Raw genomic sequence first — 22032 nt, forward strand, 5'->3', positions numbered from 1 at the left:
GAACTTAGGCCTTTTCTGTGTTCAGGGCCTTGACGGCCCTGTGGTAGAAGCAGTTCTTCAGTCTGTTTGTCTTAGCGGCCGGGGTCCTGTACCTCCTGTTCGAGGGCAGCCTGACAAAGTGTACGTGCCCAGGGTGGGTCGGGTCCCTGGAGATCTTGGAGGCCCTCCTGAGACAGCGTGTGTTGTACAGCTCCTCCAGAGAGGGGAGGGGGGCGCCGGTGATCTTCATGTGTATGTGTATGTGTATGTGTGGTGTGTATGTGTATGTGTATGTGTATGTGTATGTGTATGTGTATGTGTATGTGTATGTGTATGTGTGTGTGTGTGTGTGTGTGGTCCATGACACATCTGACACCCTGTCATTGCAGGTGTTGATGCCTCTGTTGAAGAGCGACTTGTACGAGGTGCTGCAGAGCACCCTGCAGGGGAAGCTGGCCTCAAGCGCCCCCGTCTGGCAGGAGGGAAGCGCTGCAGTCACCGTGGTCATGGCCAGCGCCGGATACCCCGGGTCCTACAAGAAAGGTGTCGAGATCACAGGTACCCTCCCTCCCCCCCCTCCCTACGTCACAATGCCCCTGCCCCATCACATCTTCTCAGTGTCAGCTCAACATTCCAGTACACGGTATCCTCAACCAAGCCAGACGAGTGATGTACGAGCTAGTTATGTGTGTAAGGCCCCCCTGAGTTTTCTCTAAGTAAGTGACTCGACTACATTAATAACATTTAACACGTTTTGACATTTAGCAGATGTCTTTTGTCCAAAGTGACTTACAAGTGCATTTGTCTAAAAAAATAAGTGAATCATCTATAATGTCATTATCAGTCATTATAAGAAAAAAAAAGAAAAAAGTCTATGCTAGGAGCAGGTGCCAAAGCTAGAAGAAGGAAGGAGGAAGTTTATATGACTATGAAAAAATCTTCAGGCCAGAGATATGGTGAATCAAGGTCAGGCTGTTAGGGACAGGGTTGCCAGATGGGGCTACTTTTGATCACACTGGGCCGGAAAAAAAGCATTTGGGCGGGTTGGCCTGGATAGCAAATAGCATTTAGGCGGTATCAAAATGTCAGTGCCTGAAAGTTACAAAATGTGTGAAGTTAAACCACACACCACAGTAGCTACATACAATATCCAGGATTTTTATTTTTATTTTACAAACATCATTGGCAACAGACATACAGTTTAGGGACAGGAGATGGGCACCTGCCCAATAGTAATTAGCGGTTTTCTGACGATTTGGTGGTTTTTAGACTGTGGTTAGGCTGGAAAGTGTCAATCCCATCTGGCAACCCTGGTTAGGGATGATAAAAGAGGTGGGGGTCATTGTGTTGTTGTTCCCTCAGGGCTGGCTCAGGTGGAGGAGGCGGGGGTGCAGGTGTTCCACGCGGGCACCGCGCTCAAAGACGGGGCGGTGGTGTCCAGCGGGGGGCGTGTCCTTACGGTCACCGCGGTGAGGTCGTCGCTGGAGACCGCCCTGCGCGCAGCCAATCAGGGCGTGGAGGCCATAGGGTTCCCTGGAGCTGTGTATCGCCACGATATCGGTCACAGAGCCGTCACACACCTGACCCAACACAGGTGTGTGTGAGAGAGAGGGGACAGCCTGAACCCACACCTACACACACCCCCTTTTTCTCATTGTTTGTCATTTTTTTTCCAGAACTGTTTCCCTCTTTCTAGATAGTTAAACTCAACCATAGTATGTTACTGTATCGTTTTCATAGGATTTATGACAGTGTCACATTCCTGTAGTAGTGTCTCAAGACCGAACATTCTGTATGGTACTGTGTCGAATTTTCCAATAAAATTTGATTTACTTAAAATCCCCCTTTTTCCTTTTTATGACTTGGAGATGCTAGCCAGTTATTGAAATGGAACCATTAAGCCACTTAGCTGCAGATTAACCTCAATATCATGATGCGTCCTTTTCACTACAATGTACACCCCGTTTCCTTTTTTCCAACGAAGGGGTTAGAGAAGGAGAGACGTGTGTGGAATATTGAATTAGTAAAAAACAATATCATCCATCTATGCGTCATCCTCTAATAAAGGTAGAGGTGAACTGGAAAGAGAACCACCCTGAGTTGACAGGCAGACATAATTGCTTGTTTAAGTGGCCCATAGAAGACAGATTGCTTCACCCTGATTGGTGCGTTCTTCCGACCTCTGACCCTTGCTGTATGTTTCTCCAGCAGAGGCCTGACCTATAAGGACAGTGGAGTGGACATTGCTGCAGGCAACAGGCTGGTGGACATGATCAAGCCTCTGGCCAAGGCCACCTCTCGCTCAGGTAGTTCTCCCCCTCACATAGACTGTGTTCGAAATGGTATACTAGAATATGGCATACTCAATGAGTATATACTGCATACTGCATACTAGCATACTCAATGAGTATATACTGCATACTGCCTACTAAATTCATAATAAGTATGCGAAAACCAGCCGACCGTTTACACTGCAGTATGCATACTGCCTCCCAGAATGCATTTCGCACTGGCCGCCAGCGGGGAATTTAAACCTCCATTGGCTAAAAGCTGTAATTTTGGCTTTACAAGTGTTAACATGTCATTTTATGAAGTTTTAATATGTTTTCAGGCGAGAAGGTAACCACATATATTCCCAAAATGTGTCCAGTTTATCAAAATAACCCGTTTATATATCTGCTCTGACGTTTTTTTCTGTCTTCTGTTCGCTAGCTACATTACGGCTGCGTTCGGAAATTCGCCCTGGAAATCTGATCAGCACTCATGGAATGCCTCCTGTCCAATCAAATTACCTGGTCCCTTTATGACGTTGAACCCAGTGTGCGCTCCGGCGCTCTCAGAGCGAATTTACGAACGCACCCTGCGTTGCTTACATACCTTCACTTACGGAGTTCGACAGAAACATCGTAACATAATTACAACAAGTTGTAAAATGATGTGGGGGGCCAATATCTTTAGCTAGCTCAAGTAACTACCTTACTATATTGTTGTCTTAGCAGTTGGTAAAAGAACATGATTAAAATAAATATATATGAGCAATAACATATTGTGGGCTTGCTGCAGCAAGCACTACAACCAACTTGTCCGTCTGAAGCTACAATACTGGGATCATTCGTGATTGGGCTACAAGCAGTCAAATACTAGGCGAACGTGTGTGTAAGACACGAATAAACTTGGATTTCATGCATTTCAAGTGGCATATTTGTAATCATGACGACGTAGCCTTGTCTAAGAATGCATTTCACCATGTTAATTCCCAGTATAGTGAAAATACCACCGCTCCTCCGTGATCAGACTTATATGATCACAGATGAGTAGTATGCTAGTATGCTATTCCGAACACAGCCATAGACTTCAGTCCCAGCTATTATGTAAGCAATTTACCATGAGAGGAATTAGGGTTGTGGAGACATTTACCTTTGGTACAGGGTTGTGGCACAAGGCCTGTACCAGTGGTAAATGTCTCCACAACCCCCGCCCTCGAATGGTAAATTGGTTTTCTACAAAAGCTTCCACATAATATAAAAAAATACACAGTTGTAACAGTAAATTAATTTATTTACAATCATTAGTAGTCCCATAAACATAGTCCCATAAACAAGATCAACGATTGCATTGTAGGCTAGGCCACATTCACTTGGGAGTCAGCACAGGTGTTCTTAATCAGATTGATTGGCAGGTGCATTGATACTGGAAATACGGTTGGAGCTGAACTGAAGGGAGTTGGGGTATTTACCACTGTTGCTAGCCAATCAGAATCCAGTATCCAAACATGCTGTTGTAGAAGTAGGACTAAAGACTGATTCAGGGTCAGCTGCTTTTCATCCCCTTAATGGTTAAGAGCTGCGGAGACATTCATCCCAGTCAGCCTATCGTTCAGCTAATCAGTCTCAAGCTAATTACGTTTCCTCACGTGTGAAGTTAATTTTGTGAAAATAAATAAGGTTGTTTGTCTTGTCAGCTTTATCTTAGTTTAATATAATTATAAAGTGAATGGTTTATTGATGTGCCTGGCTTTAACAGATGGTCGCAGACAATGTGGCTTCGAATGTTGTTAATTTAGTTAACAGTTTTTTGTATTGGTGTAAACTACAGTGAAACACAAAGTGTTGAGTTGTGAAACACATACGGTACGTGAATGAGTTGTTACCCACACATGATGGGAGCCTCACAGTGGTGTTGTTGTTTCTGCTCTTGTCCACTAGGGTGCAACGCTGAGCTGGGGGGCTTTGCAGGACTCTTTGACCTGAAGGCTGCAGGGTTCATTGACCCCATCCTGGTGTCTGGAACAGATGGAGTAGGAACCAAGCTCAAGGTTTGACCGCCGTGCCCACTCTTATTTATCATTTATGGGGGGCGACGGTAGCCCCTACAAGTTAGAGAGACCGGCTAGCAATTGGAAGGTTGCTGGTTCGATCCCCGCCTCAGGAGGGAGCTTGCATGTGCCCTTGAGCAAGGCACTTAACCCCTAATTGCTCCAGGCGCGTTGACTATGACCGACCCTGTGCCTAGAGCAAATAAATACCAAATACCAAGTTGATTGCATGGCAAATAAAACATTCTTCTCCTTATTAGGAGAAACAGAGTATCATTCCTGTCTGCCTGAGGGTCATGACCTTACCTTCTCTTCCCCCCGGACCCTCTCCTCATTCTCTGTAGATCGCCCAGGCGTGTCAGCAGCACGGCACTCTGGGACAGGACCTGGTGGCCATGTGCGTCAACGACGTGCTGGCCCAGGGGGCGGAGCCGCTCTTCTTCCTGGACTACTTCTCCTGCGGGCGCTTGGACGTGGCCGTGGCCGCCTCTGTGGTTGGCGGAATCGCTGCTGCGTGTGAGATGGCGGGCTGCGCTCTGCTGGGTGAGGGCTCGCTCAGAGATACGCTGGAGTAGATGCTGATAGGTCCCCGAGCCTCGGACGCAAGAACTGTGGTTGTTAGCATGTCGATATTGTGAGAGAGAAGATCTGGACTGTGTGTGTGTGTGTGTGTGTGTGTGCGTGTGTGTGTGCGTGCGTGTGTGCGCGTGTGCGTGAGAGATTGTGCTCTTGTGTTACCTGTGTTTCTACCAGTATTTGAATGTGTGGGTGCGTGTGTGTGTTTGCGTGTGCGCGTGTGTGCGCGTGTGTTCAGGCGGCGAGACGGCGGAGATGCCGGGCGTGTACGGCGCCGGGGAGTACGACCTGGCCGGGTTCTGCGTGGGGGCCGTGGAGAGGAGCGCCCTGCTGCCCAGGCTGGGGGACATCGCGGAGGGGGACCTGCTTATCGGGGTGGCCTCCTCCGGGGTGCACAGCAACGGCTTCAGCCTGGTACGCAAGGTCCTGGAGAAGGCCGGCCTCAGCTACAGCTCCCCCGCTCCCTTTGGGAAACCCGGGGAGACCATGGGTAGGTTAGGCTTAATAGACCCGTTCATTCATTACCGCTAATCAGACGTCCTTATTACGGTGAATTAGACGCCCCTATGTTTCATTACTAGAAGTACCCCAGGGCCCCCACACCTCCACCCCCCTTGAAGTGAAGTGTGTCGTCCCCGTCCCCCCCCCCCCTGTTGATTGACAGGCGAGGTTCTACTGACGCCCACTAAGATCTACAGCCGTCTGCTCCTGCCCATCCTCCGCAGCGGAGCCGTCAAGGCCTACGCCCACATCACAGGGGGCGGCCTCCTGGAGAACATCCCTCGAGTGCTGCCGCAGGAACTGGCCGTCGACCTTGGTGAGACACACACACACACACGCACGCACACAATGCGTCACATGAAAACAATTAAATACAAATCTTCAAAGGGTGGCTGTGAACAAGATACGTTTGAGGATGAAACAGGAATCTTTAGAAAGATAATCTCTGCGTGACTGTTTGTTTTTTAATGTGTGCGTATTTGTGTGTGCGTGTGTGTGTGTGTGTGTGTGTGTGTGCGTGTGTGTGTGCGTGTGCCCTTCACAGACGCGTCCCGTTGGAGCATCCCCCCGGTGTTCTCCTGGCTCCAGAGGGAGGGGTCTCTCAGCGAGGACGAGATGGGCCGCACCTTCAACTGTGGCCTGGGCGGCGTGCTGGTGGTGTCCCCCCCGGACGCCCAGAGGGTCCTGCGGCAGCTTCAGGCCAACGAGGCCTGGATCGTGGGTTCACTCGCCCACAAACAGCCTGGTGAGGCCAGGGACGAGAGGGGCTGTACCTACATTGACACAACCAAACTTCTGCAGTCACATATTATGTTTACTCTTTGTCAGGATGATAGTTTGATAGACCACACACGGACTCGTACATAGCTCTTGGTTTTGTTCAGAATGCAGGGTTCGACAGTAACGCTTGCCCGCTTGCCCGGAGCAAGTAAAACATTCGCCGGATTTGTTTGCGCGAACCCGACGACGCTGCTAGATCCTGGATATTTGTACCTGTGTGCAGGAAGAACAACAGACGGCGCAGGCACCAGACCAGACTAGATGATCGTGGAGTGAAGATATTATCAAAGCGTACGCGCCTGTCGATCACCCGTTGCATCCTGTACGCTTTATAATATCTTCACTCCACTCAACCCGGCGAATGTTTTACTTGCTCCGGGCAAGCGTTGCTGTCTGGAATGGGTTGCTTTTTTTCTATTTTTGATGTGTGTGGGGGGGGGTTGTGTTGTGTAGGTGCGGAGCCAGTGGTGATTCGGAACCTGAAGCACAGCTTGCAGGTGGGCCCCGCCAACTCCACCCCCTCCATTGACACGGTAGTCCTACCGAATGGAGCTTCTCAAGGGGATGGTACTACCCCACGCAGGAGGACCAGAGTGGCCGTCCTCATCTCAGGGACAGGTGTGTGTTGTGTGTTGTGTGTTGTGTGTTGTGTGTGTGTGTGTGTGTGTGTGTGTGTGTGTCTCGTCATCGGTCACAACGCCATTAGATTCAACTTTATTGTCATTGCAGAGTAGAAGTACCAGGCAACGAAATGCAGTATAGCGTCTAATCAGAAGTGCAAATAGCGATATATAACACATGATATAAAAACATGACAGTGATAGGTAAAGTATGCCATGTATGGTAGTTAGAGGTATATCCAGTTATGAGCTTTGTACAGTATGGTATGTACAGATGTATAAATAGTGGCTATATCAAAGGAGGTACAGTATGTGCAATGTGCAAAGATATGGTATGTGCAAGGTAGTATTTGTAAACAGCAGTAGTGCTGGTAATTGAGTGTTCACATTGACCAGGGGTGTGTGCAACCAAGCAGTTGTGCAAAGGCTAAATTAGAATCCTATAGGACTGGAATTTGCTATCACAATGACTTAAAGCCATGTTCCACTCCATTTGCGTCTTATAATACGGTTTTCTTTGCACCTGGATTTGATATAGTCACCTCACATAGTTTTTATTTGTCTGACTCGCTTCTTTCAATATTTAGACGCAGCTTTTGGTCAGCTTGTGTTGCCCATTGAAGCCCATTCATACTGCAAAGACATCTTAAACACACTCCAAACACTTGAATCAACGTTTTGTTATACCAATGTTGCTTCTGAGTAATTTCTGTTTTACTTTTTTGATATGTTATTTATACATTTTGAACCTAATTCATCTATAAACCACTTTTTTTTTTACCTCATTTTATTGTAAGAAGTTTCAATCCAAAAGGCAAGTTTTGGTTTCTGCATCAGGCACCCGAGGCAACAGACCGATTAGCGTCGACAGCATGAGTGATCTCGTACTCGGGGAGAAAAACACTGATGTATTGCTTATGTTTAAAACTATAAAACAGAACAGAAAGTTATTCTTTATCTAGAAACTAAAACAGACACATTTTATATTACTATTTCAGAGTTGAGTTCGAGTGTTGTTATGGACTTTTGAAATATGCAGTGATTCTGACAGAAATTCTGAATCTAAATATCCAATCACAACGCACTCATAAACCTCCTGGGCTGGTGTACTACTTTGAGTAGCACTCCTACCAGAGCTAGAGTGCAGCTCGCTCCAAAGAGAGGAAACGTGTGATTCAATGTGGCATGATGAACAAGACTGGGTGTGAAATATGACTGTTAGAATGACTGGGTGTGAAATATCACTGTTCATGGCACTTTAGTTCTATAGCCGTATGCACTGAAATAGAACTATCACCTGACGTGTGCGTGTGTGTGTGTGTGTGTGTGTGTGTGTGTGTGTGTGTGTCTCTATCTCTGTCCCTGTCTCTGTCTCTGTCCCTGTCCCTGTCTCTGTCCCAGGCACTAATCTTCAGGCGCTGATGGAGTATGCGAAGCGTCCGTCCAGCTCAGCTGAGATCCTGGTGGTCATCTCCAACCGGCCTGGTGTCCTGGGCCTGAAGAGAGCCTCTCTGGCTGGGATACAAACACGGGTCTGTACTCCCTTCAGCCTCGGGCGTGAACAGCACTGCAGTGGCTCCCTCTCCTGTCCAGTTAGACGATGTATCACTGGACCTACTCCCTCTGTACCGGTCTGAAAAGACCAACGTGGTATACGGCTGAAACTCACCTGTAGGCTTTCATCCCGTAAATAACCTCAGTTAGCCACGCCCCCCTGTAAAGTCAGGGTGGTTGTGTGTGTGTGTGTGTGTGTGTGTGTGTGTGTGTGTGTGTGTGTGTGTTCAGCTCTGGGGTCACTCTGCGTCTGCTCCCTGGCCAGGTGGTGGATACATTTTTTTTTTATATATATATATTTTTTTATTGGCGAACAAAGGCATACAAGTCAGGGACAAGAATATACAAATGCAAATTATACAATTGACTTAATAAAAACGAAATGAGAGTTTTATTTTCTTTATCCCCCATTCGGTGTTTGAACAGAGAACTAGAACGCCTTTCTTTTCTTTTTTTTTAACTAGGTGGTGGATCATAAGCAGTACGGCAGCCGGGCGGAGTTTGACGGCACCATCGACCGGGTGCTGGAGGAGTTCGGCGTGGAGGTGGTGTGTCTGGCCGGCTTCATGAGGATCCTCACCGGCCCCTTTGTCAGGAAATGGAACGGTACGACCGGCTAGGGGTGGACATCGACGATCGATAATTGATCGATAATTGATCGATAAGGATCTTGGTCGATCACAAAATAAAACATTTGGTCGATCACAAAAAAAAAAAAAAATTTTTTTTTTTTTGTGATCGACCAAATGTTTTATTTTGTGATCGACCAAGATCCTTATCGATCAATTATCGATCGTCGATGCCCACCCCTAAGTCGACCGCCGAAAGTTGTTCCTCTTTGTAAACTGTGCCTGTACCCAAAAAAGAAAACAACGGTGTACAGATATATATATAAAAAAAAGTATTTCAGAAAACAAAGTGATTGCTTACGCAGTGTTGTGTTTTGTGTGTGCTGTCAGGTAAACTGCTGAACATCCACCCGTCCCTGCTGCCCTCCTTTAAGGGCGTCAACGCCCAGAAGCAGGCTCTGCAGGTCGGGGCACGAGTCACCGGCTGCACTGTCCACTTTGTGGCTGTAAGTACAAGCAAATGCTCTGAGGCAGGGTTGCCAGATAGGATTGACAATTTCCAGCCTAACCACAGTCTAATAACCCGCTAAATCCACCAAAAACCAGCCCAAAACCTATATTGTCAGAAAACCGCTTATTACTATTGGGCAGGTGCCCATCTCCTGCCCCCCTAAACTGTATGTCTGTTGCCAATGATGTATGTAAAATAAGAACCCGCCCCATCTGGCAACCCTGCTCTGAGGCCAGATCAAGGATGACAAGAGTAACAATGACTGTCACAACTGACCAGAGCAGCAGTTCATCTCATGCTGCTCTTCCCTACAATGAAACATAACGACACACATTCTTTTCTTTTTTTACTTCTTATTCACAAATAATACTTAATTTCCACCACAGATATTGATCTTAAAGATCCCTGTCTCCCCCCCCCCCCCACATCCTTTGACCATAGGAGGAAGTCGATGCCGGGGCCATCATTGTACAGGAGGCAGTGCCCGTGCTGGTGAGTGACACAGAGGAGAGCCTATCAGATCGTATCCGGGAGGCGGAGCACAGGGCCTTCCCTGCAGCTCTGGAGTTGGTGGCTGGCGGGGCTGTGAAGCTAGGGGAGGACAACCGCATCGTCTGGAGCTCGGTCGCACAGGGCTATCCCTAACCCCCCCCCCCCCCCCCCCCATACACACCCCACAGCTCTACCACCGCCCAGTCAGCTGAGCTAGTCCACATGCCTTTCAGTTACAATATATGACTAACATTTTATAAATTGACAAATCAGGGCTATGTTGAAATGAGTGGAGGCTGCTCCAACCAATGACTAGTCAATTCCAAATTGCTTAAAGGCCAACCATGCCTTTCACGTTTACATGTCCATGTATAGAATGTGACTAGAAAATAAGACTAGGTTGCCATGGCTATGATTGCATTCTCTGTTTAACGCCATTCCTCCCTTGGCTGTTGTCCCAAATTGTTTCCCTTTACAACATATTCCTTGTGCCAAGACTAAAATGTCAACACAAACACTGCACACATTCCATTTGAACCATTATAAGAGAATGTTACTTGAAGTAGAATTTAGATTACTCCTTGGTGGGGAATTGCATGAAAGGTCATCCAATGTTGTGTTTGCAGATGACTGTTGCTGTAGTATTGTGTTATTATCATGAAATGGTCTCTCTGGATAACACTTAGTGAAAAATGCCTCAACTGTGGCATTTCTATCTGTCCTAGCATTAAACTTGCACTGCTGAACATTCCCTGTTTCCCATGATGAGTCTTTATTAACAACCAATGTATATCAAACATACATTATTATAATATACAGTGGGGAGAACAAGTATTTGATACACTGCTGATTTTGCACGTTTTCCCACTTAGAAAGAATGTAGAGGTCTGTAATTTTTATCATAGGTACACTTCAACTGTGAGAGACAGAATCTAAAAAAAAAATCCAGAAAATCAAATTGTATGATTTTAAAGTAATTAATTTACATTTTATTGCATGAAATAAGTATTTGATACATCAGAAAAACAGAACTTAATATTTGGTAAAGAAACCTTTGTTTGCAATTACAGAGATCAGACGTTTCCTGTAGTTCTTGACCAGGTTTGCACACACTGCAGCAGGGATTTGGGCCCACTCCTCCATACAGATCTTCTCCAGATCCTTCAGGTTTCGGGGCTGTCGCTGGGCAACACGGACTTTCAGCTCCCTCCAAAGATTTTCTATTGGGTTCAGGTCTGGAGACTGGCTAGGCCACTCCAGGACCTTGAGATGCTTCTTACGGAGCCACTCCTTAGTTGCCCTGGCTGTGTGTTTCGGGTCGTTGTCATGCTGGAAGACCCAGCCACGACCCATCTTCTACGCACCCTGTTTGACAATGTTCACTTCAAAGGCAAAGGACATGAGGTAATCTTAACTGTCGTCAGGTCCTGTAGGGATAGGCTGTTATTTATCATAAAGGAATCAAATTAATGATCCATGACGGCCAAATGTTTTGTTTTATTTATTTTGTTGTAAGCTCAAAAATGTGTGTGTGTGTGTGTGTGTGTGTGTTTGTGCGCATGTCCGTCCATCCGTGTCCAGACTGAGAATCTGAAAGTGTTGATGCAGACTATGGAGAATTGGGCTCACAGACTGTACCCCAAACTGCAGTTTGATGACTTCATAGGCAAATTAGAGACATTAGGCAGCAAAAAAGAAGTGCAGGTGAGAAAAACAAAGGAAAACCTCTCCCATATGATCCTCAATGGCTTTAGTGTGTTTAAAAAAACATGTGTGAAACCTTAATTCTTGCTTTATTTTCATCAGACTTGTCTCAAGCGAATACGATTGGACATGCCGTTGACACATGACGATTTCATAGGCAAAGACGGTAAGCTACAAATGTCACTATCCAGGGCATCTTTACAGTAATACACCAAACACTAGGTGGAAAACAATGGAAGTGTCTTTTTGAAGTAACCACGGGTATGATAATGTTATTACTACAGAAGAGCCTTGACTTGTCATGTTCCTAAACAAACGTAGTGATTCACAGGCTGAGTGACTTTCTCAATTCATCCAGGTGAGGAGGGGGAGGAAGCAGTACGGAGAGAAGACCCTATCCATGACGACCCAGACCCGTTCGGAGATGGAGGTTTCGCTGACGAACCCCCAAGACTGATCCACTCCACCCCAGCCCCCGCCCCCGCTCCCACGGCCCTCCCCTCCCTGACCGAGGAGCAGCAGAGACGTATGGAGCTGAACAAACAGTTGGCCCTGGAGAGAAGACTGGCGCGTATGCAACAGCACACAGGTCAGTCACCCAACCACACCCAGAAGGACATTTTGACAGGGTAGAAAATGTATTTGTAGTTCGAAACAGTAAAAAATAAAAAATAAATAAAAAACACCAGTGGGTTATTTTCCTGAAAGCTGTTGTACCTTTAAAATCATCTTGGGTTCATGTGGGCAGCGGGCTACAGGGAACTCATCCAATATCTCAATTCCTCTGCCGACATTTGATTGACTTTGCCATACCCGATATAGAGATTGAATTGCAGACATTTAACCAAATGACCTCAGTTGGAAAGGGTATGTTGAGGAATACAGTTATGCATTGGTTAATCTTAATTAATTATTTATGAATTAATTAATTAATTGGGGCGGCGGTAGCCTAGAGGTTAGAGAGGCCGGCTAGCACTCGGAAGGCCGCTGGTTCGATGCCCACCTCAGGAGGGAGCTTGCATGTGTCGTTGAGCAAGGCACTTAACCCCTAATTGCTCCAGGGGCGCCAAATATGGCTGACTCTGTGCCTAGAGCAAAAATACCAAATTCCAACAATTGACTGACAAGTTGATTGCATGGCAATAAATCAGTAAAAAAATAAAATAAACAAGATCTCCCTCCCTCCTCAGAGGCCTCCCAGACCGCGACTCTGAGTCAGTCAGCTGAGGAACCCTCCACCAGCTCCTCATCACACTTCTCCAGTCAGAGGAACCATCAAGAAGACAATGTTGATGATGATGATGATTTGGACCGCAGCCCAAAGAACAGACCCCTAGACAAAGGCTCTCTGCTGGAGCCAGACTCCCCAGTGTGTGAGAGGAGAGACACCAGCAACAACCCTATTCCTGAACTGAGCAACAGCCAGGAACACAGCGACTGACACACACACACACACACACACACACACACACACACACACACACACCATCAAGGTACCTTGAGAGGACTACCAACCAAGCTAAGGATGTTTTTGCCTGTTCAAGTTCTTACAAGTCACCAACGTGGTCATATTATTGACAGTTTTTTCCTGTTCTACAAAAATGCCATGATGAAAGCCAAACACCATGTTGGATTGAACAGTTGATATACTGTTTGTTTTGACAATTCACTTGAAGGGGCCTTAATGATGTTTCCTCAAACCATGTTTGTCCTTATGTGTAAGGATGCTGTTGCGCAAAGAGCTAACTTTGATTATGCTTTTTCATGTGTGTTTCTTTTTTTCTTTCTTTTTTCATCAAACATTTCTTGTTGTCAATAAAAGTATTTTAAAAATCCTTTAAAAAAAATTCTGGGTCTATTGCTCTGTCACCTAGCATTTTGGAGTTTAGCTTGCAACGTCGCGAGCGTGTTAGCGGCTAAATTACAGTAACTTCCTCTTATACGTTTTGGTAACGGCCCTGGTAACAATCTATGCCACTTGCAAAGAAGATAAGGGTTAGTTCAACCTTATGTTGCGGTGTTTGCTCAATTTGATGTTTGACACTGGTCAGAGTAGATCCAGTTCACATTGGGAAGGATCAATGCTTTGGTAGGTAGCCTAGAGGTTAGAGAGGCTGGCTAGCAGTTGGCTGGCTAGTTTGATCCCTGCCTCAGGAGGGAGCTTGCATGTGGCCTTGAGCAAGGCACTTAACCCCTAATTGCTCTAGGGGTGCCGAATATGGGTGACTCTGTGCCTAGAGCAAAAATACCAAATTCCAACAATTGACTGACAAGTTGATTGCAGGGCAAATAAATCAGTAAAAAAAAATGCAAAGCTCTTCATAGCACATTACAATGTAGTACACCTCCAACATACCTGTCTAAACTCAGAGAGCAAATGACACTATGGAAAGATAAAAGGTAAAACACACAAGTCCATCTGATTTAAGGAATGAATGAGAGAAGCGGTGGGAATGCTTTTTATTTTATTTGATATGCCGAGAAGTTTTGGGAATTTTTTTAGTTTTTTTTTTTAAAATAATCGGTATCAGTGAAAAGGCTCCTTTGGGGATTATCATAGCCTGTGAAAGAAAGAAAAAAGTCATTTACACTGTTACTTCAGTCAAGCTGCATGTTACTGTAAAGAACACATTTTAAGTTCAGGAAATAATGAATATATATACAGTATGTTTTCTGCATTACACAGAAAGCAGTAAACCAAAGGTGAAAATGTCTAAAACGGGTCTTAAAATAGCTGGGAGGGTCTTACCTAAACTGGCAACTCTCCTGATATGGGACACAACATTTCCCAGAAGACCATGGCCCTTCTCCTTGGTAGCTGTAGAGACATTAAAAAACACATTACTCTCTGTCTGTTAAAAGCAGTCATAACCATAATGTAACTCAACGCAGAAGAGAGAAAACAAATGGCTCAAATAAGTACTGACTCTCCAGTGTCTTGGGGATGGGCGCCATGGTTGTTGCGGGGTCCATCATTGTTGCGGGGTCCATTGGGTCCAGCAGCGCTCCAGGTCCCTGTCCTGGACCCGTGGAGGCCATTACACTGGGGTTCAGAAGTTCGGGGGACCTCCTCACTGGACATATTGTTACTAGGAAAAAACATGATAAAATGTTCGTCAACATCACCACAATCATTACAGTCAGCACTCGAGTTGAGGGGGGATGAGGGGGGATGGCATCCCCTCTGAAATAAAAACAGTAAAAATCATCCCCCTTCTAAAACTGCCATCCCCCCTTTCCATCCCTTATGTCATTCTATCAATGAACGTGGTATTACTGCTATTTCAACATTTAGTTTTGCGCATATTGAGTAAAATACTGTGGGCGAGGGGGCACGCGCACACATGCAATTGACATTTTTACCAACATTTTTACATTTTACCTGTGGGGATGCTAAAATTGTCCCCATATGATAAAATCCACCATCCCCCCCTGATTTTCTTTTACAACTTGAGTACTGATTACAGTCATTACAGACTGAAAAAAAAACATGATCAAATTATCGTCATCATCACCATCATCACCACAGTCATTATAATCATTACAGACTGACTGGGTGTAAGGAGTTAAGCCACAGCAGTAATTACCTGCACTCCTAGAGTGTATGTGTCCTGGAGTGGTAGATGGAGGATCCCACAGACAGTAAGGCTTCATGACGGGAACCATCTTAAGGGCAGCTGTCGTTGGTGGAGCCATCATTGGTGGAGGTGATGGAAAGGGCATGCTCTGTGAAAAAATAATTATATAAATAAAATCTGCTCAATGAAACTAACCTGAATGAGTTGGATAAAAAGCAATGCTTGTACAGTTAGAATATGACTGCTGTAAGATGATAGTTAAATGTGGACCTTAAGGTGTAGCTGGATCTAAATCCTGCCCCTTGTCCTCTGATGAAGCGCATGTTTTACCCCTGTGTGTAGTAATCTGGGGTCTCACCTCGAGGCAGGTTTTCGGTCGAACTCCCAGCTGTTGTGGAGGCTCAACACCCAGAGCGCCAATCTCCAGCAGATCCCACTTATATGGGGGGTTGGTGTCAGGGAGCTGGTGACACTGGTCCCGCTGTTGGGGATTAAATGCCTTCAAGAAGGCAAACTGTGTCGGGGTCACAGTGTTTTTGGCCACTGCCTTGTCCAGAAGGTCAACTTCCTCGAAGAGGTCACTAGGAGGCTCCACCTGAACCATCATGGGCAATGTCCTCACCATGGAGAGGGCCTTTGGAAGGAGCTCCACCTTCCAGAGGCACATTTTAGTGTCAAGCTGTTGTGGAGGCTCAACCTCCTGACTAAGAAGCTCCACCTCATCCCTCTGTGGAGGGGTAGATTGGGGCTCCCAACCTTCCCTCTGTGGAGGTGGTACAACCTCAGGGGCTGTCATGATGTCCTGGGGCTCTGCCTTGGCCTCATCAACAGACTGGAGGGTCTGGTGGAGGGTTATTTCCTCCACACCTGTAGCCACACCCACAGCACCCATCTCCAGATCCCACTTTGATGGGGGGTCGGCGTCAGGGAAGATGTCCCCCTGGTCCCTCTGTTGGGGATTAAATGTTGTACAGAAGGCAAACTGTGTCGTGCTGTCTGCCTTGGCCTGAGAGTTGACACCTGTCATGGGAGGTGTGTTTACCACTGACAGGGCCTTTGGGAGGAGCTCCACCTCTTTCCTCTGGGGAGGGGTAACAACCTCCGGTGCTGTGTCTTCATCCCTGTGGGTAAAGAGGAGGACACTGGGAATCTCCACCTCTGGTAGGAGCTCCACCTCATCCCTCATCATCGTCCGATGGAGGGTCATTTTCTCAAGGACACTGGGAATCTCCACCTCATCCCACTGTGGAGGGGTACATGCCTCTTTGGCCTCATCAACAGACTGGAGGGTCTGGTGGAGGGTCATTTCCTCAATGAGGACGCTGGGCATCTTCACCTCAACCGTCATGGGAGGTGTCCTCACCATGGAGAGGGCCTCTGGAAGGAGCTCCACCTCATCCCTCTGTGGAGGGGTACATGCCTCTTTGGCCCTGGGGCCCTCTTCTCTCTGAGGAGGTGGTTCAACCTCAGGGGCTGTCATGATGTCTTGGGGCTCTGCCTTGGGCTCATCAACAGACTGGGGGGTCTGGTGAAGGGTCATTTCCTCCATGAGGACGCTGGGCATCTTCACCTCAACCGTCATGGGAGGTGTCCTCACCATGGAGAGGGCCTCTGGAAGGAGCTCCACCTCATCCCTCTGTGGAGGGGTACATGCCTCTTTGGCCCTGGGGCCCTCTTCTCTCTGAGGAGGTGGTTCAACCTCAGGGGCTGTCATGATGTCTTGGGGCTCTGCCTTGGGCTCATCAACAGACTGGGGGGTCTGGTGAAGGGTCATTTCCTCCATGAGGACACTGGGAATCTTCACCTCATCCGTCATGGGAGGTGTCCTCACCATGGAGAGGGCCTCTGGAAGAAGCTCCACCTCATCCCTCTGTGGAGGGGTAGATTGGGGCTCATAACCATCCGTCTGTGGAGGGATACATGCTTCTTTGGCCCTGGGGCCCTCTTCTCTCTGAGGAGGGGGTACAACTTCAGGGGCTGTCATGATGTCCTGGGGCTCTGCCTTGGCCTCATCAACAGACTGGAGGGTCTGGTGGAGGGTCATTTCCTCCACGAGGACACTGGGGATCTTCACCTCACCTGTCATGGGAGGCGTCCTCACCATGGAGAGGGGCTCTGAGGAGAGCTCCACCTCATCCCTCTCTAGAGAGATTATCTGTGGGTGGTTCTCATTTGAGACAGACTTTGGTCAAAGTCAAAAATAAGAACAATTAGTCCAAAACAATGAAACATACAGTTGATATCATAGTAAGTGACACACTCATATTATGATAAAAACCTGCACACAATATTTGCATGCTGTATTGATTGAGAATGTTTATTTTGGTCCCTTTACAATTCATAATACAGATATTAAAAATGTACACAGTCACAATGCGTAACACCAGGACCAAAAAGGTGTAGGCTGAAGCCATGGCTTATTGCGCCTACCCTTTTTACATGTATGGGTTTTTCCCCATGAGTACATAATCAAAACATTGAAACTTTTATAAACAAAAATTCACTTACGCATCTTAACAGAAAACTCAAAAGTACCAAACAAAAAACTATATTAATGCACCTAACCTTTTTACATTAGTGGTTTTTCCCTTATGAGTGCATAATCAAGACATAGAAACATTTATAAACACATTTTTACTTAAGCATGTTTTCAAAAATACCAAACAAAACTATATTTATACCTCTGTTTTATACTTGTTAATCATCTTATTTTTTTGTAATTTCTTTAATCCTTTTAGTGTACTACACATTTTCATTTCCTTTTCAAAAGTATTCCATAAGTTAACTCCTTTAACTGTTATACATCTTGTTTTATACATCTGGCCATGTTTTGCATTTGTTCTAATCTTTGTTTTCATAAACATACATATTCCTCTGAGTTCGTAATTACTCTGTCTAACTTGAAACAGTCTCTGGATACAGTCTGGAAGCATCTTATTTTTTACTTTATACATTACTTGTGCCATTTTGAAGTCCAAAATGTAGCAATACATACAAATGTCACCATTATCAATATCACCACCACGATAATTACACTCAGAGTTATTGACATTGTTATTGACATGTCTGGCTATTAGGACATTACATTAAATTACATATCCTGTATGAGACTCATCTGACTACCTTTTGAAGGGCGTTTAGCCAGGTGAGCAGCAGACTGTCCATCGACTCTAACCCTGATGTTCCACGTTCTGAGGCTTGTCCTCCAGACTCTTGGGGCGTGACTGAAGGACCAGTAGGCTGGCCAGACGGTACCTCATTCCCAGGGGCCACTGGGTAATAATAATGGTAATGATTGTTGATCACACCATAGTTATGGTTGATGTTCTGCAGTGCACCCCCACCAGTCTGGCTCCATTGGTTACTCCCTGTAAAAAAAAAAAAAAAGGAAACGGAGAAGAGGGTTGATACTCAGTCTTCAGATAAGGGGGTATCAATCATTATACATTATAATAACAGTCAGTTCCGACTAAGTAATTTGATTGGACAAGAGGCATTCCACGAGTGCCGATATACAGTATAACAGTACTGGGACTTTTAACTAATCACTCCGCCGCACAGGTGTTCTACTAAATGTTATAATTAGACTACATGTTTGTGTTCAGGTTACTAGGCAACAGTGCAGTTGACGTTCAGTTGCGGAACAATTTTTTGTTGGCGGAGCCAAAATAAATGATTAAATAAACAAACAAATCATAATCTGTTGTCGCTTATTACTGTTAACTAATAAATTGCGCTCTAGAACTGTTAAAAAATAAAACAAGTATAAAAGCAATATCACACTTGTGGTCGTGCTGTTATACTGAATATCAGCACTCCCTCTCGTGTGATAATGCTTAATTAAGACTCATCAGGAGTAGTGTGTGTAATGCTTACCTCCAACATCGTCTTGTCTCCTGTGGTTTTGAGCGTTACGTGCTCTGCTTTGCCCGTCAACAGGACACCGTCCACACCGTCCACACTGCAAAAAGTAATTCTAAGTAAGATTAAATATCTTAAATCAAGGCAATATATGCTTGTTTTCTGTCCGACTGCACTAGTTTTAAATTGTCCTGTTCTGTTGGCAGGTAATTTAGCTTATTTTAAGTAATATATCCCCCATTTTATAGTCAGTGTTTGAGGTTTGATTACTCACGGGAGTGGTATCCATGATAGGCCACTGGCCACCTCCTCTAAGGCAGCTGTGTCTTCTTGGTTTGTAAAGTAGGGGGCATTGAAATGATGCTCTCTCTTGTAGTAGATATGTAATGACACAGTAGTAGTATATTTTCTATCTCTCTAACTGATCGTCGTCTGCAACAGAGTGATCTCAAAGAAGAACGACACAGCAATAGGCTACAATAGAACAGAAATATGATTCTAATTCTAATGTGTCATAAAGCCAATTTCGCCAGTGACGTCATTTTCTTTGACAACCAATTTCTGACATAACCACGCCCCCCGCTCGGTTCATGGGTCTACAAATCAATTTCATTTGAATAGATTCTCCCTAATTAATTACAGTTATTAACTAACATACACTCACCTGCGCATCAGCTGGTCATTGAGCATATTTGCCTCAGTTGGTCTGAGTCTATTCTCAAAATGCGGTCGAGGACAAGAGCCTTTAGCAGACCTAGTCTAATTGATATAGGAAAAGTGCTATACAAATAAGTTATTATTATTATTATTATTATTACATGACTAAAAAAATCCCTCACTCACATGCTTCATTTCCTCAGAACGTTAGTACCTATAAATGGTTTGAAGTCTGTGAATTAGCGTTATTTTTGGTGTAGGCTGATTGTGTAAGAGCGTAATAGCGGCGGTAAACATAATGAAAATTGATGTTCACAGAAATAGTGATAGAAAATGAATTGAAACTCATAGATGCAGTCTCTCTGATCCAACGGGATGTTTTCGCCACAAGACACTCTGCTAATAATTCAAAGATGACATGAGTACACAAGTAGTGTTCTTGTCATTGTTTTGATTGACAGCACAGTGAATACGGTTTTGGAAATAAATCAATTCATCATTAGCAAGAGGTTGCATGGTTTTATTCATGGTTTTATTCATTCATGCAAATTTGAGGAAAGATAATTATCCACACTTCTGCATAAAACCACTAACAATAAAGTGGTTTATAACTTTATGAATTCAATTTAAGAACATTACCCAAAAAGGGTAGAGGGGAGTGATGGTGTAGGAATTTAATTCCAGTGCTTGCTGTCAAATATGCAATACATTCGTTTTTTTACTGCTGTTCAACAACTATCTCCACTGTACTTATATTTTAGACACACTCCACATGGTGGAAATTAAAGGGAATTTCTGGACTTTCTCAATTATTATTCAAGGATGTAAATTCAGCCATGATGTATTCCTATGGGAAACATCCACTTGTTTTAAAAGGGAAGATTTAAAATGAATTAAAAGCCCTTATTATCCAGCCTGCATTGGAAAGCAAGAAACACAAATGAAGCATTAAAGGCACAACCTGGGTTTTGTTTTGTTTTTCATTTAAATGTTTAGGCAGAATATTACTTATAAATGTCTAATGAGCGTAGTACAACTGTCTTACCTTAATAGCATCCAAAATCAAAAGTTAACTAACCCTTCCCCTGCCAAACAGTGGGGTGCAAAGATTTGGGCACTCCTGGTTTAAATGACTGGTACAATTAATCTCCAAGTGATTGAAAGCAAACCTGAACACTAAATGCTACAAAGTTAAACATGACACCTTTCTGCCAATTTTAAAGCAAGGTTTCTTTTTTATTATAATAAAAAACGTTTTACTCCAAGGTGATTTACTCGGCTTCAATGAGTCAGGTGAATATAATTCTAGGGTTGAACTATATATTCTGAAGTAACTCCATGCCTTCTAAAGTATCCGTATATATTATTGAAAATCTGTGGAGAAATCTCAAACATTCCGTGCATGGAAGAAGGCCGAAGAATATTTCTGAGCAAGAGGTGTTCTGCCAGGAAGAATTCCAAAAACAAGAATTGAAAGACTCTTACTAGGCTACAGGAAGTGTTTGCAAGCTGTTATAGTTGCCCGAGGAGGAGTTACAAACTACTAGCTGACAGGGTTCCCAAACCTTTGCACAAGGCCTTTTTCCTTGTTTTATTATTTTGAAACTGTAATATAAAAATGTATCTTACTTTAAAATGTGATGAAAATGTCATGTTTAACTTTGTACCATTTAGAGCAGGGGTGGGGAACCTCCGGCCTCGGGGCCGTATAAGGCCCGCGAGACCGTTTGATCCGGCCTACGAGGCAATTAATAAAAATAAACAAAAGCAACATTAGAAATACAACATTAAATAAAATCTCCAGCGAGCGATTATTTTTCCTATAAAACACGTTTTTATAATAAAAATAAAAATGTATGAAATAAAATAAAACAAATATTTTTATTGAACGTGACGTTCAGGGTCAGTGACGGACAGCTGTCTATCTGTCTGTGTCACGTTCATGGTCACGTGCGTAACGTAATGTGTCATTGCGTGATAATCTCCTGTCATCGCTTCATTCAGAAAGTAATCAGAATGCAAACATGGCTGTCAAGAAAAGAACGGTAGATGCAGAATGTCGCACTTTCCAAGACAAATGGACAAACAATTATTTATTTGTTGAGGTAAAAGGCAAGCCAGTATGCCTTGTGTGTCGGGAGGCGCTCGCGGTTATGAAAAAGTCGAACCTCGAACGTCATTACAACTCAAAACATGCTAACCTGGACAACTTGAAAGGACAAATACGCTTGGATAAAGTTAACGCTCTCCATCGGAGTTTGGGTGCTCAACAAGCAGTCTTCACAAGACCACAATCTGACCGAGACAACGTTACGCATGCTAGTTTAGTGTTGAG

General features: G+C 44.8%; 1 protein-coding gene across 1 annotated transcript in view; it reads left to right on the forward strand.

Annotated features, from left to right (window-relative positions):
- The window catches only part of gart (phosphoribosylglycinamide formyltransferase), a 17537-nt gene extending 6920 nt beyond the window's left edge, over positions 1 to 10617 (forward strand). The window contains exons 10-22 of the mRNA XM_080531128.1: positions 369 to 537; positions 1342 to 1573; positions 2188 to 2285; positions 4185 to 4294; positions 4639 to 4837; positions 5109 to 5360; positions 5535 to 5687; positions 5916 to 6116; positions 6605 to 6769; positions 8173 to 8303; positions 8790 to 8931; positions 9285 to 9400; positions 9847 to 10617. Coding sequence (XP_080387254.1) covers positions 369 to 537; positions 1342 to 1573; positions 2188 to 2285; positions 4185 to 4294; positions 4639 to 4837; positions 5109 to 5360; positions 5535 to 5687; positions 5916 to 6116; positions 6605 to 6769; positions 8173 to 8303; positions 8790 to 8931; positions 9285 to 9400; positions 9847 to 10050 — 2172 coding nt within the window. The 3' untranslated portion in view covers positions 10051 to 10617. The remainder of the gene's footprint in view (positions 1 to 368; positions 538 to 1341; positions 1574 to 2187; positions 2286 to 4184; positions 4295 to 4638; positions 4838 to 5108; positions 5361 to 5534; positions 5688 to 5915; positions 6117 to 6604; positions 6770 to 8172; positions 8304 to 8789; positions 8932 to 9284; positions 9401 to 9846) is intronic.
- Positions 10618 to 22032: the final 11415 nt, after the last annotated feature.

Source organism: Nansenia antarctica (genome assembly GCF_963989245.1).
Source record: "Nansenia antarctica genome assembly, chromosome: 5".
NCBI lineage: Eukaryota > Metazoa > Chordata > Actinopteri > Argentiniformes > Microstomatidae > Nansenia > Nansenia antarctica.